Genomic DNA, 16732 nt, shown 5'->3' on the forward strand with positions numbered 1-16732 from the left:
TCAGTGGTCTTCCCACTGTTGCGCTGGTGTGAGTGGATCAGACACAGCAGTGCTGCTGGAGTGTCCACTCACTGTCCACTCTATTAGACACTCCTACCTTGTTGGTCCACCTTGTAGATGTAAAGTCAGAGACGATAGCTCATCTGCTGCTGCACAGTTTGTGTTGGTCATCCTCTAGTCCTTCATCAGTGGTCAGAGGACACTGCTCACAGGACGCTATTGGCTGGAAATTTCTAGTTGGTGGACTATTCTCAGTCCAGCAGTGACACTGAGGCATTTAACACTAGCTCTGCTGTGTCTGATCCACTTGCACCAGCGCAACACCGGCAGCAGGGTACAGCTGTGGAAGCGTTCTGACTCCACAAAAATGAAAAGTATCATAGCTAGAGACAGAAGTAGGAGCCATCTTGAAGCCTGAATTTTATCTACTTCTGGCCACGTATGTGTGTTGAAGCAGGTGTGTGATTTAGGCGTGAGTTAGCACAATGCTAATTGGCAGTCAGATATTCAGCTAATTGGCAGCTAAATGGCAATCCTCCATTACTTTACCTTTTGTTTTGAGAAATATGAACCCTGTGCTTATAAGTGCCGTGAATAAAGGTTTTCTCTTGCTGTGATCTTTGCAGGTGTGTTATTTTTGTTGCTGCTAGCTGTGTAGCCTTTAGCTTGCTACTTAGCAATGTAGCAAAATGATGTAGCTCGCTACCTATAGCTCAGCCCAAACATATCAACTCTGCTCTTATGGTTGTGAAATATTAAGCATGATTTCATTACTATGGCTTATAAATATCTACACACTGGCCACTTTAGTAGGTACCTGTTCAGTTGCTTGTTAACACAAATAGCTAATCAGCCAATCACATGGCCGCAACTCAATGCATTGAGACATGTAGAGGTGGTCAAGCCAACTTACTGAAGTGCAGACCGAGCATCAGAATGGGGAAGAAAGGGGATTTAAGGGACTTTGAACGTGGCATGGTTGTTGGGGCCAGACGGGCTGGTCTGAGTATTTCAGAAACTGGTGATCTACTGGGATTTTCACACACAACCATCTCTAGGGTTTACAGAGAACGGTCTGAAAAAGAGAAAATATCCAGAGAGCAGCAGTTGTGTGGACGAAAATGCCTTGTTGATGTGAGGGGTCAGAGGAGAATGGGCTGACTGGTTAGAGATGATAGAAAGCAACAGTAACTCAAATATCCAACCAAAATCTCTGAGGAACGTTTCTAACACCTTGTTGAAAGTACACCATGAAGAATTAAGGCAGTTCTGAAGGCAAAAGGGGGTCCAACCTTTTACTAGCAGGGTGTACCTAATAAAGTGGCCAGTGAGTGTATGTCTGCCATTTGTAAGGGTTTGGGTCAGTTCTGCTGCTGATGTTGACACTAGTGTTCGTTTGATTCCTTGCCCCTCTGACGGCTCATCTAAAAAACTTCACTTAAGCTAAAGTAACAATGGAACAGCTCTTAAAAAGTAACTAGTAAACTAGTAACCAAGATCGCTGAAGCATGGGATGCTTCCTGAGCGAGCGGAGCAGCTCATTGGCTGATCATGCTCACTGACGTCATGAATGTACATGAGGCGCCGTTTTAAACTCCTATAATTCCAGTTTAAAAGCTCTTAAAAATATAATAGCAGTGTTAATGTTTTATGCTGTTCAGGAAATTATTAAAGTCTTTCACTTTAAAATTGTTTCAGCATTTATAAACTATGATTTTACTCAAATGCTCCATATCAACCTATTCATTTTGGACTCATTTGGGAGCACCAGAGTTTGAAAAACTCTGAAGACATTGCAGAGCAGGAGATCTCCTCTCTACAAGTTCTCTGGTAATGCTGCCTTCTGCTTTCTAAAACCCATTTGCTGTGGAAAAAAAGGAAATTTAGGTGAATTTTCTTTGGGTTTTTTTAGTGAAACACATCCTTATTCTGTCTAAAATTACAGGAAAGTTCTGGGCGAGTGATTAGAAGCTATTTTAACTTTTTAGTTTTTTTAGCTGTTGAGCTCCATTCACTTCCAATCACTGAGGACTCGCTTGCAGGTGCCCTCTACTGATTTGCAATCCTGTTTTTAATGTAACGGGGGAAATAGGAAGAGGCTAGACTCCTCATAAACTGGCTCTGGCAAAGTACAATAACACATCACAGATGTTTTTCCTCTGGTTTTATATTAAGCTTGTTTCATTTCATAGTCTATTCAGGGGGTCTTAACTTGATGTAGTAGTTATTTATTTACAATGATGATTAATACTTTGTAGTTCCTTTGCCTTCCTTGCATTCCTTACACAAAGCTGAAGGTCAGCGTCTTGTTCAGATTTTCCCGTTCCACCTTAGATGGTGCAGCAGTCACTTTCTTTGTTCCCAAAGCTGCACTTAAGGTGTAACGGGAATACTCAAACAAGCAAATAGGAAGCCAACATTAGCTTCACCCTTCTTGCTGTGTTTTGGGGGGATTGTTTTAATTTTATCTGTATTAATATTAGAAGTGATTCACACATTTATGGATTTGCTGATGTGTGCGAGACTGAATTATCACGATCAGTTATTAAAGTAGTGAAAGCTATTGAGAGCAGATCCGCGCAGCCCAGATTAATCTGTTATCAAATGTGGTGAAAATGGGTTGAGTAATAACGAAGTAGTGGCCGGTTTAATCCTGAGACTCTTCAGTCTCTCTCAGTACAAGTGAATCTGTTCACAAGCGGATCTTGACCTCTCCAATATGGCGGACGCGCAGCCATATCATTTAGAGAACAACAGACAAAGTCGCACCTAGACACGTAAAATCGATGTTATTACTCGTTAGCTACATTAGCCTTGCAGCTCCAGTGCTGAAACTAAAGATGCAAACTTCACAGACCCATGATGAACAACATGTGTGTTCAAATTGTAAATTAGCTTTGTGGCTGAACTTTTGTTTTAACACGAAAACAGATGTGTAACTGCACTCGCGTCAGAAAACAGCACCGACACCGGTTTGTCCTTTTGGTTCCTTTATTTGAAACACGTTCGTTGTGATGCTGGTGCAAAATCGGTTATCCAAACACAAACTCCTACAAGGCCTAAAGGAACTGAATCGATCTGCTCTGACTGGTCTGTGCTGAATTCTGCACTCGGGAGCCACCAGTCGTGGTTCCCCCACTCTGGAGTGCGCTGGGCTGTGCTGGCTTTCACAGTGATTTTGGGGCCTCCGGTCGCTGCCTTGGTGTTTTCCGTCTGCACTTTGAGTGAACTCTGTGCCACTGCTGCGGTTTGTTGAGCACACGAGTTCAGACACTTGCTTTCTACAGCTTTTACCTTTTTTACCTTCTAGATTTTGCCACTAAATGGGCAAATCTTTTGTTTTTGCCTTGAAGATTTAGGCATGAACTGGTTCAAGTAGGGCCCGACTGATAGACTGCTTTTTTCAGTATCAGTAAAAAAAAAGAAGAAAAATTCACAAATAACAGCTAAAAACACACACACACATAATTAAAACTTGATCAAAATAATCTTACAACTTTATTTTGGTTTCAGTGTTGAATTTCAGGGTTTTGGATGTTTTCATTACTAACAAATGACTGACAAATATAAAATTATATCAGTTATCAGACTAGTCCATTTTAGTATCGGTCGGGCCCCAGTTTAAACTTTAGATCATATAAATTTGACATTAACTATGTCAGCTTTTCATATCTTGTGCTGAGGGTGTTAAACGAAGGTGTTTTTCCAACCCAAAGGTCCTGCTTTCGTACCTGTGATTAGACTGTGGTCATATTAGCACCAAAAATGCTAGCAAGGTCATTGTCTTCATAACTGGTCATGGGTGAGAATGCATCAAAAACTGTGCACCTATAAAAGGGGAAGTCCATTGAATTTTAAAAAATTTCTCCACAATGAAATGGATAAGATGTAAACAGAGTGGCTTGGTGTGAAAAGCTCCGTTTTAGAGAAACTTAAGAGCCAGAACTGTTCACAGTGGTGGTGACAGGAACCAGAACCTCTAAGAACTTCCTCACAAAGTTATTACATGAACTGGCTATGAATTCACAGCCCGATGACTGACCTTGTTTTACGACACTGAATTATTTAGAAATTTTGAAAAATCACTGGAACTTCCCTTCAACCACTGATTCACAGAGGTAAAGCCTGAGCCTAATCCGTAAGGCCTGAGGAAGAACACATGTGAACAGGTCCGCAAGGTAAACAGCAATCCACAGATAAGAGAGGGGTTTGGTTGAAGAAGACTAGCTACCCTTTAAACGTGATGTCAGGCTGAGTGTGGAGTCCAGTTGGCACTTACTGAGGATGTGCAGTACATGAGCTTGAGTGGAACATAAGGTGCTGAGAAGGAACAACACTTAATCTACAGAACCAGAAGGTCCAGGCTGTGCTAACACGCTGGCAGAGATGCCTCTGTGCTGCTACTGTTCACATTCTAACTGCAATAGACCCAACGGAGGGGCGAGCAGATGAATGGAGTCATCAGGTCTCAGGGAGGGTGGAGTTATCAGAGAGAATCATGGGCGATCCAAGCTGAAGCTCCTGCTGGAGTGATTCCAGGTCTGCAGGGGTCATGCGGTGCACTTCCAGCCAATCAGAGAGCAAGGATGCGGAGAGGGGGGCGGAGTCATTGTGGCTGATATGAAAAGAGAAAAAACATTTTTAAAGAGTAAATTCATAACCTTCCAAAACTTTTCCTTATTTAAAAAAAAAATAGGATATTAATACTTAACATTAAGATACATAGTTAGATACAAAGCTAAATCTGAGTTCATTTGGTGTAAAATGCTTAGTTCTAGAGAAACTCAGTGAGTTCACAGTGGTGGTGAGAGGAACGTCCAGACGTCCACCTCTAAACGCTCCCTCACAGAAAGGAGTTATACAAAATGAATACACTGCCTAATGCCTCAGACATGGCTCTACTTTAGATATGTTTCATATAAGATTTTGGCCTAAAATATGTAATTTGTTATATTTATTTCTGATGGAGAGGTACATGTCAGGCACCGTGAGGCAAAATAATCTCCAAAGAAAACAGTCCTCAATACGTTTTTACTATTTATCCATCATCAACATTACATGAAATCTCAGAAGACTCGTGTAAGTTCACTGATTACTTTGGATGGTAAATAAAATCATTAAATTTGTGATGCCCTGGTTTCTGCCGCCACCACTGAGAAGAAATCTGCGTCATTTTCTCTTGATAGAAACGTTTCACATCAAATTACATCAAACTGTATGACTTCGTTTACATCTTAATGTATGAACTGTGCAGAAATATTGAAAAATCGGTGGAATTCCCCTTTAAGAACAGCTCTGGAAAGACATTTTCTGATATCATCCTTGTTAGATTGTAACAATCTAATATAGGCAATCTTAATCTTGTAATAATCTTATATGGGCAGATGTTTATTCGCAGAATTCAGGAGCTGCCCTTTGGCTTCTGTTACTGGAGTGAAATAACTATCAGCAGACTGACAGATGCAACAGGTAAATATGGAGGTGAAAAACACTGGACTCTTCCTTTAAACACTGTACAGGCTGTAAATGCCTCTCATTGGATCATAAGAGAGACAAAAAAATGCTTCAGTATTTTATGTGTGGATATTTGACTGACCTTTCCCTGAGGTCCGAGTGCTGGAGGTCAGTGAGAGACTGAGTGAGGAGGTCGTCGAGGTCAAAGCCGACCCCATACCCTGCCCCGCTCCCTTTAGGAGTTACTGAGAAAACTGGGGGCAGAATATCTTCAACCTGGCAGAGAGAGGAGCAGAGAAGTGGATCAGAGACAACACAGTGAAACAAACATCTAATAATAACCAGTATCTGAGTATGTTCCTTAGTCCTGCTTGAGCGCTGAACAGTTGCTGCTTTGGAACACTAGGTGGCGACATTGTATAATGTTTTGTTCACTAAACCTTTATTTTTAGTATATATATATATATATATATATATATATATATATATATATATATATATATATATATATATATATATATATATATATATATATATATATATATATATATATACACATACATACACACACACACACACACACAGAAAGTCCCAGACATCTAAGCAAGTTTTTAAACAATGTACCTCAGCAGTGAGTTTATCACAGTATACATTAGAATAAAGTCGTATTCATAATTCAAATAAACATAAAAACAATAAAAAGTAACAAGAATTTCTTGGGCTTGTTAATTGACTTGTTAATATCATCAATGACATCATGAGCACAATTTACTGAAGCACTGATTGGTCAAACCAGGAGCTGCTTTTTAACTACATATAATACTGGGCTTCCTCGAGGAGAGGTTTGAAAATGGGTAAACAAATACACAAACACACTCACATCCAGAAAATCACTAATTATAATTTATTTATAAATTTAATCATATCTATAAATTTTGTTTATTCAAATATTAACACTTTTCTCTGCCAATAAACTACACAAATAAATAGATTTTGAAAATGTGTTTTGGGTGCCTAAGTCTGTTATATAGTACTGTATAATATATGTGCGTTTGTTTGTTTATTTATTTATTTTACAGAAGGGGGAAAAAATTTACTTTTAATGTAAGTCAATGGAACCAGACTCACCTCAACGAAATTTGGTGCTTATACCTTTACAACTGTATACATACCTGTATGTATATATATATATATATATATATATATATATATATATATATATATATACACATATATCATTTTAAACTTATTTTACCTGAAGAATAATCAGAAACTAAAACTGAGCATTTGGAAATGGATATAATAATTACAGGCAGTATCCATAACAGATGATATGGAAAAATAATAAGATAATCACAGTGTTTCCTTGGCAACACACCTGTGACTTGGAAAGCTGTAGTGTGACTGTATGGATGTCCAGTGCCCTGCTGGTCCCAGGTGGTCCTGTGTCAGAGAGACTCAGGCAGGGCTGGGCTGATGTTCCAGCAATGTGAGAAGGCCCCTGTGAATTAGCACCATTCTGCTGCTCAGCGAGGACGGAACAGAGCTTGTCCAGAGACTGAGGAGCACCTACAGGGTCCTGGACAGGCAGAGGCGTGCTGGTGTCCTGCAGACCAACTCTTGTGGTCGTCCCGTTGGGGGTGAGGGATGGAGGCTTGGAGATGAAGGTGTCCGAGGGGAGCAGCTTGACAGGGGGGTTACGAGATGGCGTCTGTTGAGGGTGCTGAAGAGGCTGGGTTTGAGGGATCTGAGCAGGCTGCCCGGGGAAGTTTGTGTGGGCCGGATGGCTTAGTCGTGGAGGGGGAGGCTGGACCTGCTGAGATGCTCCTACGGTGGCCTGGGCTCCTGTCCAGTTGTCAAGGGAGGTGAATACGGTCCCGCCCCCAAGGAACGGAGCTTGGGGTTGAGGTTTAAGCATGTTGCTTTTGGCAAAGGCACACGGAGCTGCCATCACACCAATAGTCCCACTTCCAACTAGGCTCAGAGCCCCACCTCCATCGACCACACCCACACCTCCACCTCCACCAATGGCTACCATCCCAACGTCCCCATTTGAACTCAGGGAGATTGGCAGGGAACTGAAGGTCGTAGGTGGATGGAACATTCCTGATGCCACACATTGTCCGATCTGAGGCACTATCTGCTGGGGCGGTTTGAAGGTTGGCAGCTCATTCGGCTGTTTGGCAGGCGCAGAGTCTCCCGTGTCTAAGGGCATCTGTATCAGGCCTTTGCCTGCCTGTATTTGACAAGAACCTGCCTTTTTGTCATTTGTCTTGGCGGGGACGTTGTCCGTGGCCTGGGATTTGTCCCCTCGGCCATCCATCATTCGCCCCCACCGCTCCAACAGCTTCTTGTCGTTGTCGCTCAGCAAGACCCCACCCAAAGATTCCCCTTTCTTGCCCTCCTTTTTCTCCTTCTCCTTAAGCTTCCTCTTTCGCTCCATTGCTCGCTCCTGACGCTTCCTTCGTTTCTCCTCCCTCTCTCTTTGCCTCTCTTGTGCAGTAACGGGTCTCCTGTGTTCTGGACCAGATGAGGAAAGCAAAGAAGCTGAGCCTCCGAAGCCTCCACAAAGGTCTACGCCTACGGCTGCAGAACCCCCATCTGAAGATCAGAGAGAATAACAAACATTACCTTCGATAACATTTTAGATAATAGATCAAATTTAGATAAACTTTTTAGATAAAAAAAATCTGTCACCACGACCGTCATCCACCACATTATAACAACACAAGACTATAGCTTTTATGAACAGGAGCTTCTTGAAAACTATTCTCAGTCCAGCAGTGACACTGAGGTGTTTAGATACTCCAGCAGCACTGCTGGATCTGATGCACTCAGATATATTCTTGTGAATAAAATCAGTACAGTACAAATTTACAATTTTTATGTTTCTAGGTTCTAGGTACTATAGTCAAGGAGATGTCTAAATTCAGGCTTTGTTCTTTAAACTATCTTAAAAAAAATCAACTACTTTTTTGAAAACGAAATTGTAGTTCCCTTTCTTACTGCATTTATCTTTGAGTTTTTTATGATGATTTATGTAGTTTTTACAAGCACATGTGCACTTAGTGCCAATATAAGTTTCAAATACTGTGCTTAGCTGTACAGTACAGTGTGAAATATGACTTTAACATGGCCATTTGGTAAGCTAATGCTGGCCAAATTACCTTTGCTGGCTACCGGGGGCTAGTTCCGGGACGGTTCCTGATTTTTCTGTTTGGAGTAGAGGAGCAACGACTTAATCGCTAAAAATTGACGACCAAATTAGTTGGCAACTAATTTAATCTAATTTTGACAGGAAAAAGATATCAGAGTTTTACTCATCTTTTGTATTAGTTAAGAAAGTTCATTAAAACATTGAATTTTTTTGACCGGGGTTCTCCCCAGTTTAGTCGTTTCAAATTCCATACACTAGCTAGGACTTCCCCAATCACACAATACCACCAGTGCTAGGAGGGTGAAGGCAGCACAGGCTTCCTTTAAGTCCAAACCAGCCACAGCATCTTTTCAAACTGCCACACACACAACATCATTGGACAGCCAAACGCGCTTGAAGGAAAGCTCCAACCACCAGATCTGCTAACAGACGCATGCGCTGAGTAGCATCGCTATCTTACCCACCCAGAGAGTGAGGCAAACTGTGCTCTCTTGGACTCCTGGCCATGGATGGCTATAGCATCACCAGGGCTCGAAGGGTCAATGCTTAAAAGGTTGCGCCTCTCAGGAGCTAAACAGTGAATTTTTAAATATAATATTCCTCTTTATTGTCTTCATGGTTAGTCAACAAATGCATAAAAGATCCTCAAGCCCGATTTAGAAGCTGATCGCTCCATAAGAGTTATCAATTAACTGAATAATCACATTCATTTCAAGAATTCACAGATTATTTGACTATCAAAATGATAGTTTGATGCAGATCTAGTTTGGAGTGGGAAAATTCCCAAATGCCTGGATAATTGACTCTTTTTGGAATTGACCCTGAGCCCTCTCACTCAGACTGTAGCATGTTATTCATGTACGGTTCCACATACCTCGTGCCTTCTGTCTCAGTGCTGACTTAAGCAAGGCTGCCTTGAGGGCCGCCTTGGTGTCATCTGAAATCGCTCCTTCCTTCCTGGTGGTCTCCCCAGTTGTTGCTTTTGCCCCTTTTCCAAGTGAGCGTGAAAGCGACTGAGAGAGAGACTGGGCCTGGGACTGAGAGAGGGAGAGAGAGGGACCGGACTGAGGAAGGCTGGGCAGCGATGTAGAGGTCATCTGAGGAAGCGGCTGCCTGGGAGGAGCCTGACTTGGTGAAGCAGGCTCCTGCTTTGTGCACTCTTTCATCGACTCACAGGGGGGCGTGCCCTGGCTTGATGTGGGTGTGGTGAGATCTATGGTTTCCGGTTGGCCGTCAGAGTTGGCACTGGGCATGTCCACGTCCTGGCAGCTTCCTGTTTGGGTCAAGGGAGGCAAATTATGAGTGAGATGGTCAGCCTGCTTACGAAACAGAGGAACCGAATTAGTCGGTAGGGCTGCCAAATTTTGACGCGGTTTCTGCAGCTGAGAATGCGTAGTGCTTGTCTGTGGCACTGTTGAATGGGTGTTATTAGGCATGGCACCCCCTGGTGGACCAGAACTGGCACTGCTGGCTCTATGCAACGGTTTGAACTGAATCTTTTTCCGGTTGCCCTGCTTCTTTTGGTGAAAGTCCTGGATCTCGGCCAGGATGGCCTCTTTGATTTGCTCTCGGCCCATTGGCTGCCGGTCAAACTCAAAGTCGAAGGCGGGAACGCACACAGGCTCGTCATCCGGGTCGTGGTACTTGGACAGGTAGGGGTGCTCCAGAGCCTGGCACACACTAATCCTCTCACGAGGGTCGAAACGCAGCATGGCGGCCAGCAAGTCCAGTGCAGCTGGTTCGGCCTGGGTGTAAAGTCTGGAGAAGGGCACGGGAGCTCTGGAGGGCAAGCTCTGGACGTATGAACGAACCCTTTCAGCTCCAATGGCACCTACGATGCTCTCGGGTGGAGTGCCCAGAACGGACAGAATCAGCTGCAGCTGATGCACGTAGTGTTTGCCGGGGAATAGCTGCTTCCTGCCCAGCATCTCAGCAAAGATGCAGCCCACTGACCAGAGGTCGATGGCCAGGCTGTAGTGGTGAAGGGACAGCATGAGCTCTGGTGCACGGTACCAACGAGTAGCCACATACTCCGTCATGAAGGAGCGTGACTCCTCCGGGTGCGCGGCGCTCAGGCCCCGGGCCATGCCAAAGTCACCGATCTTCAGCTCACAGTTCTCATTCACCAGAAGGTTGGACGGTTTGAGGTCACGGTGGATCACATTGGCTGAGTGGATGTACTTGAGGCCTCGCAGCAGCTGGTACAAGAAGTAGCGCGTGTGCTCAGGGGTCAGGGGCTGCCTCGAGTGGATGATCTGATGCAGGTCGCTCTCCATGAGGTCAAGGACGACGTAGCTAGAAAGACCAGAGGAGAAAAAGAAGTTTTGATAACGAAGATTGAAAACAAAGCTGTACGGAGAGGCAAGTATTCTTGTACAACTGGAGTGTCTGAAACTTACACAGACTTGAAGGCCGAATGAGGTACAGCAGGCTGAAGGATGTCTTTAATTGCGATGATGTTGTCATGTTTAAAGTGCTTCAGAATCTTGAGCTCTCTGAGGGTGCGCTTAGCATTCGTCACCACTTCAAAGGCATTTGGGATCTTCTTTATCGCCACCTGCTGGCCTGAATAGAAATTGTTAGATCCTAATGTTAGTGCGTACTGACCAGTGTACAATCCTGGGTTCATGACTATATCATGACCTAGGGGGTTCAGGCCTATGGTATGCATCATACAGAGGCCTCAGCTTATGCTTGTGCGTTCATATGGTTAGTTGTAACTCATAGTTACAATAATATCCGATTAGCAATGTTCTAACACTATCTGTTGTTTAGGCTCCATGTACCCGGACATCATATATGTCCTTGGGGCACCTGTCTCATGACTACTTTCTTTCTCTATTGTCTTGTCACATGATCACAGGATGGTCATGCCATTTGTGTGTATATAAACTCTGCTATTCTGATTAATAAATGGGAAAGACCTTCTGAGTACAGACACTGTCTCTGTGGTCATTTGAGTTTCCCCCAGCCAGCTGGACTCTTAGAAGGACGGAGGGCTTCTGGCTAAGTTCACAGCTTTCGGATGGAGTTCAAACCATAGAACCTAAAACCACCATCAAACGGTTCTAACAGAAATGTGCGATTTTGAATGAATGAAAATATTCATTACCTATATTAAAGGTGCAGTCACAAAATTCAAAATTCTATTCAACACTACTCATGTGATAAATACAAGGCCCGTGTGCCAAGTTAGGCCTGTGGCACAATCCTATACAGCCCGCAAATTCATTTTAAATGATATATTAATAGAAATGATCATATGCGTATATAACTGTATTAATATATAGTGCAGTTCCCAGCATGCACTGCAACATAATGTGAGCTCCCACCCCCTTCCCAACAACGATCTATGGGACAGCACCACAAAAAAATGCCAGGTGTCCAGTTTTTAAAAAAACTACTATGGGGCATTTAAAGAGGTTTAATAGTGTCTGCAGCTAATGTAGGCTATTATTTTTATTGTATTTGAATTGTTCAAGTATTCAGTGGCTATTATTTGCAGGTGTAGTTTTGGCATATTTTGAATAAACAATTGCCCGTTGGGGTCAAGGCAAAATGTTAAGTAAAAATACAGCTGGGCCATGGAGTTGCTGAGAGTTTGACACTCCTGCAATACTATATAGTTACTATGTAGTTGTGTCTTCATACAATTCATTTATGAATACAGCACACGGAGCGCCTGAAAATGTGCCTTATGTATGCGTATAAGGACAAAGATATATATTTTCAGGTTTTTCAAAATGATACATATTTTGCATGTTTAAAATACGCTACCTATCCTACGTATATGTTTTGGGGACCTCTCTGGTGGAAATGTGTAACTGCATGCAGTGTGGAGGAACATGTGGGTTGTGATTCAGCCCTGTTCCCCAAGGGGATGATTCTGATGATGGCGATTGTTTAAGAAAATTATTCAAAGAGAACTTCATCAACACTTGGTGAATGACATGACTACTTGGACTGTGAGAAGCAGAAAATGCAACCAACTTCTAAGACTGAACGTTGGAGGCGTGTCTGCAGCTTCTTTAAGAAACTAAGAGTCACCAGAAAAGGAAAGATGTCATAATAAAGGCAAATGATGGACACACTAAATACAACAAAGTAATAAAGTGACCCAGCGACACTACTTATTTCAATTTTAACAAAAAAATAAAAAATCTTACAGAGTGCAACTTTCAGTTACCAGCATTCCAACTTTTTTTCATTTAGACTTCATTTCATTTCATCATTTCTCAAAGCTGCTGAATATCTCAGCATACTTTCAGGCCAAGTGATAACCCCAGACTTTGATTTGTTGGTATAGCATGTACGTGTTAGGTCTAACATTCTCGAGCATTCATGAGACAGGGGTTCCTACCATTGTCCCGCCTCCTGGCGGACGAGACGACACCATACGCGCCCGTGCCGATGGTTTCGATGATGTCATACTCCTCACCGACTTCAAACTTCACATCTAGGGAGTGGGCTTTGAGCAGAGCCAGGTTCTTCGCAGCCACCGTGCTTGCATCTGCATTGCTAGATGTGTCACTAGCAGGCTGAGCGTGAAGTTCTCCCACAGATCCCTGGCGGCTCTTGACACTGTCGCTTTCCCTCTTGCTGTTGGTGTCTACAGAGTCACAGACTGACCCCGAGTCATTGTTTTTGGTTTTCTCCACCTCGTTGGACGACATCCTGAATGAAACCTGGCAACACAGAGAACAAAAAACACCAGTGGACATCATATCCAGTATGGAGACAATGGGTGAGACTCCTGTTACAGCTCAGGTGCCAGGCTGTTATACAGTAACCACCTCTGCCAGTAAATTAAGTGTTAAGCACCTGGTAATAATTAACCAGCACTTTAAAAAGTCACTTAAAGGTGAATTCCACCAATTTTTCAACGTATCTGCATTAAACAAATGGTTAAGATTTGATGCAAGTCATTCAGAGTGGTTTGGTGTGAAATGAGCCAGAACTGCTTATAGTGGCAATGATGGGAACCAGATGTCCACCTCTAAAAGCTCCCTCACAGAAAGTTACAACATGAAATTGTTAGGAATACACAGCTTCACATTGTTTTATGATAGTTTTGAGAAGGTTTTGGCTTAAAACAGGGTGGTGGATGACAAATCAGCATCAACATTCCATAGAAGCTCAGAAGACTCGTGTAGGTTCTCTGGTGGTTCTGGAAGGTAAATAAAATGTCTATTTATGTGTTGTAGTTATGACCCCTGGTTCCTATCACCACCACTGTAAAGACATCTGAACCATTTCACATCAAACCGCTCAGAATCACTCTGTTTACATCTCAAACACGCAATTATGCAGAAATTTTGAAAAATGGGTGGATTTTCCCTTTTCCTTTGAGTGACTTTTAATCAAATCTGCTTTAGAGGGGAACACTAAGCCCAAGACTAACAGCCCATTCATGATATTAGATGTGTTAAAACGCCTATTCAGGTGTTGTTCAGTGCATCACATTTGCTCTCAGCCTACACTCTTAAAGGGTTCTTTAAGGGTTCATTAGTAAAGGCAAAGGTTCTATTTGGAAGCATGAGTTCCATATAGAATCGTTTCATGGTGCAATATCGCTTCAGGTAGATGGAAAATGCGTTGTTTAAAAAAAAAGTTATTCTACTGTTACAATATCAAGCTTGTTACAACAGACTAACCATGTTTGGTCCTATATAGAACCATTTTTCAAAAAGGTTCTATTTCCAACCACATTCAACATTCTCCATCAATCTGAATAACCCTTTCACTATGGTGCACCACTTAAGCATGAAATGCTTCTATACAGAACTGCCTTTACTAAAGAACCATCTTTTAAAGAGTGTACTGTACTGTATGCTGCGGTACCGAGACAGCGGTTCTAGGTTCTATTGTTTACAGTTTTGGACGTAGGTTTGGGCGTAGGTCACTATCTAGAGCCCCAGTCTGAGAGCATATCTGATATTTTAAAGAAGCTGAGTGTATAAATAACTGGAATATAACGTGATGCTGCAGATAAGAGAGGAGCCCGAGGCGCCAGCATGAAACTGCTGCCTGATTTAAGGTGGAACGGGAAAATTCGAGCAAGATGCTGGCGAATAGAAAGCCAGCTTCAGCCTCGTTACAAGTAAAACTCTGTTACCTTTCTATCGAGATTAAAATAACAACCAAACCCAGAACAGAGCACTATTTTTACCTGAAAAACTACCGGGGCCGCGATAATCCTGAACGCTTCTGGAGAACCATGTCTGTCTGCTAACGTTAACCGCACTAAGGCAACTGTAAGCCTGCTCCACTTCCTCGTATTCTTCCGCGTTGGTTATGAGTGGCAGCGTGAATGGCCAATCGGCTGCGGCTTTGACCGAGGAGTGGCCAATAGCGCATGTTGCTTGGCTGAGTGGGCGGGACCTTCTCGGGAGAATAGGGCCATTCTTTGGGCGGTGTCGTAAGAAATTAACGTTAACAGCGATCTTAATAAAAAAGCCAAACAACTCTTACCGGCTGGCTTTCGGTTTAACACGGATTTGAACGGATTTGATCTCAAACACAAGCTGTGAGCTTCCAAAGCGCTCTGCTGAGCGGGTAAACGTTAAACTGTGTTTACATGTGTACACAGTGAGGACAGACAGGGGCTCCTCCCCCTCAGTCTGCGGCAGAGTCCAATAGTCTGTCTGTGCACAAAGCAGGAGACCTCATTTAAAGTGGAACTCCACCGACTTTGCAAAGTTTCAGCATAATTAAATGGTTATGAGGAAAACAAAGCAATGCAGAGTGGTTCGGTGTGAAACGCTAAGTTCTTGAGAAATTTACAGAGTCAGAGTTGTTCACAGTGGTGATGATAGGAACCAGACATCCGCCTCTAAAGCTCCCTCACAGAAACATGTTATGAATACACTAATGCCTGAGACATTGTTTTATGAAAGCTTTGCAATAAAGGGTTTGACCAAAAATTTATGCTATATGACCAAAAGTGTATATGGACACCCCTCCTAATTATTGAGTTCAGGTGTTTCAGCCACACAGGTGTGTAAAATCATGCATATAGGCATGCAATCTCCATACAGACACTGGCAAGTGAATGGGTCATACTGAAGAGCTCACTAATTCTAAAAGTGGTGCATTCATAGCGTGACACCTTTGCCACAAGTTGGATTGTGAAATTTCTGCCCTGCTAGATCTGCCCTAGACAACTGTAAGTGCTATTGTTGTGAAATTGAAGTACCTGGGAGGTAATAACAGATGTGCCTTGATGTGCACCATTCAAACTCACAGAGCAGGCCTGTCTTAGGCTGAGCTCCAAACTTCAGCACAAGAACTGAGCATTGGGAGCTTCATGAAATTGCTGAGCAGCTGCACACAAGCCTAAGATCACTATGCGCAATGCCAAGTGTCGGCTGGAGGGGTGTAAAGCGTGTGATGAATCACACTTCACTATATGGCAGTTTGATGGATGAATATGGGTTTGATGGATGCCAGGAGAATGATACCTACCAGACTACGTAGTGCCAACAGTAAAGTTTGGTGGAGGAGGCATAATGGGCTGGGGCTGTTGTTCAAGGTTTGGGCCCCTCAGTTCCAGTGAAGGGTGATGTTAATGCTACTGCACACAAAGACATTTAATCAATTCTATGCGTTATGGCAGCGGTTTGGGGAAGTTCGCAAATAAATAAAATAAAAATAAGAAAGAAAGGAAGAAAGAAACAAAACAATTGTTTTGCTTAGTACAAAAACCATAACTAAATACTAAAATATTGACACATGAGCCTCTGTTTGTAACAAACGGACAAACAAACAAACCAATGAATAAACAAACTAGAAAAGTGCATTTCCTAAAAGAAATTGGGCAACTTAAACAGTTGCTAGATGGTTGTTAGGGTGTTGCTGAATGGTTACAAATAACTGTTAAAATAAAATAATATCTGAATAAATATATATATAAACATGTGCACATATAAACAAAATGAGTACATAAAGTCAAAAATAAGAAAGAAAAAGAAAATGCTTAATGTTGCTTTTTTTTCAGTGGTATTTCGATGCTATTTGCTCAGTCCTTACTTTGTGGCTTTTCACAGCTGGCCACATCTGTCCCCACTATCCAATCAGAACAGGCACAGCTCGTCCAATCAGAGCGCCTCTCTGCGCTCCTCC

At 42.7% G+C, this 16732-nt stretch overlaps 1 protein-coding gene across 2 annotated transcripts; it reads right to left on the reverse strand.

The window, feature by feature from the left end:
- Positions 1–2973: 2973 nt before the first annotated feature.
- On the reverse strand, positions 2974–15218 carry mapk7 (mitogen-activated protein kinase 7). 2 transcript variants are annotated; one of them, XM_037544431.1, is made up of 7 exons: positions 15083–15218; positions 12972–13296; positions 11011–11176; positions 9486–10906; positions 6833–8055; positions 5597–5730; positions 2974–4615 (listed from the first exon to the last, which is right to left on the reverse strand). In XM_037544431.1, the coding sequence occupies exons 2-7, from the start codon at positions 13282–13284 to the stop codon at positions 4462–4464; spliced, it is 3411 nt and encodes a 1136-aa protein (XP_037400328.1). In that variant the 5' UTR covers positions 13285–13296; positions 15083–15218; the 3' UTR covers positions 2974–4461. The 2 variants fall into 2 exon arrangements, with proteins under 2 accessions (XP_037400328.1, XP_017575995.1); XM_017720506.2 differs by lacking the exon at positions 15083–15218 and adding an exon at positions 14781–14954.
- Between the last annotated feature and the right edge of the window lie 1514 nt (positions 15219–16732).

The sequence above is a fragment of the Pygocentrus nattereri genome, chromosome 13 (genome assembly GCF_015220715.1).
Source record: "Pygocentrus nattereri isolate fPygNat1 chromosome 13, fPygNat1.pri, whole genome shotgun sequence".
NCBI lineage: Eukaryota > Metazoa > Chordata > Actinopteri > Characiformes > Serrasalmidae > Pygocentrus > Pygocentrus nattereri.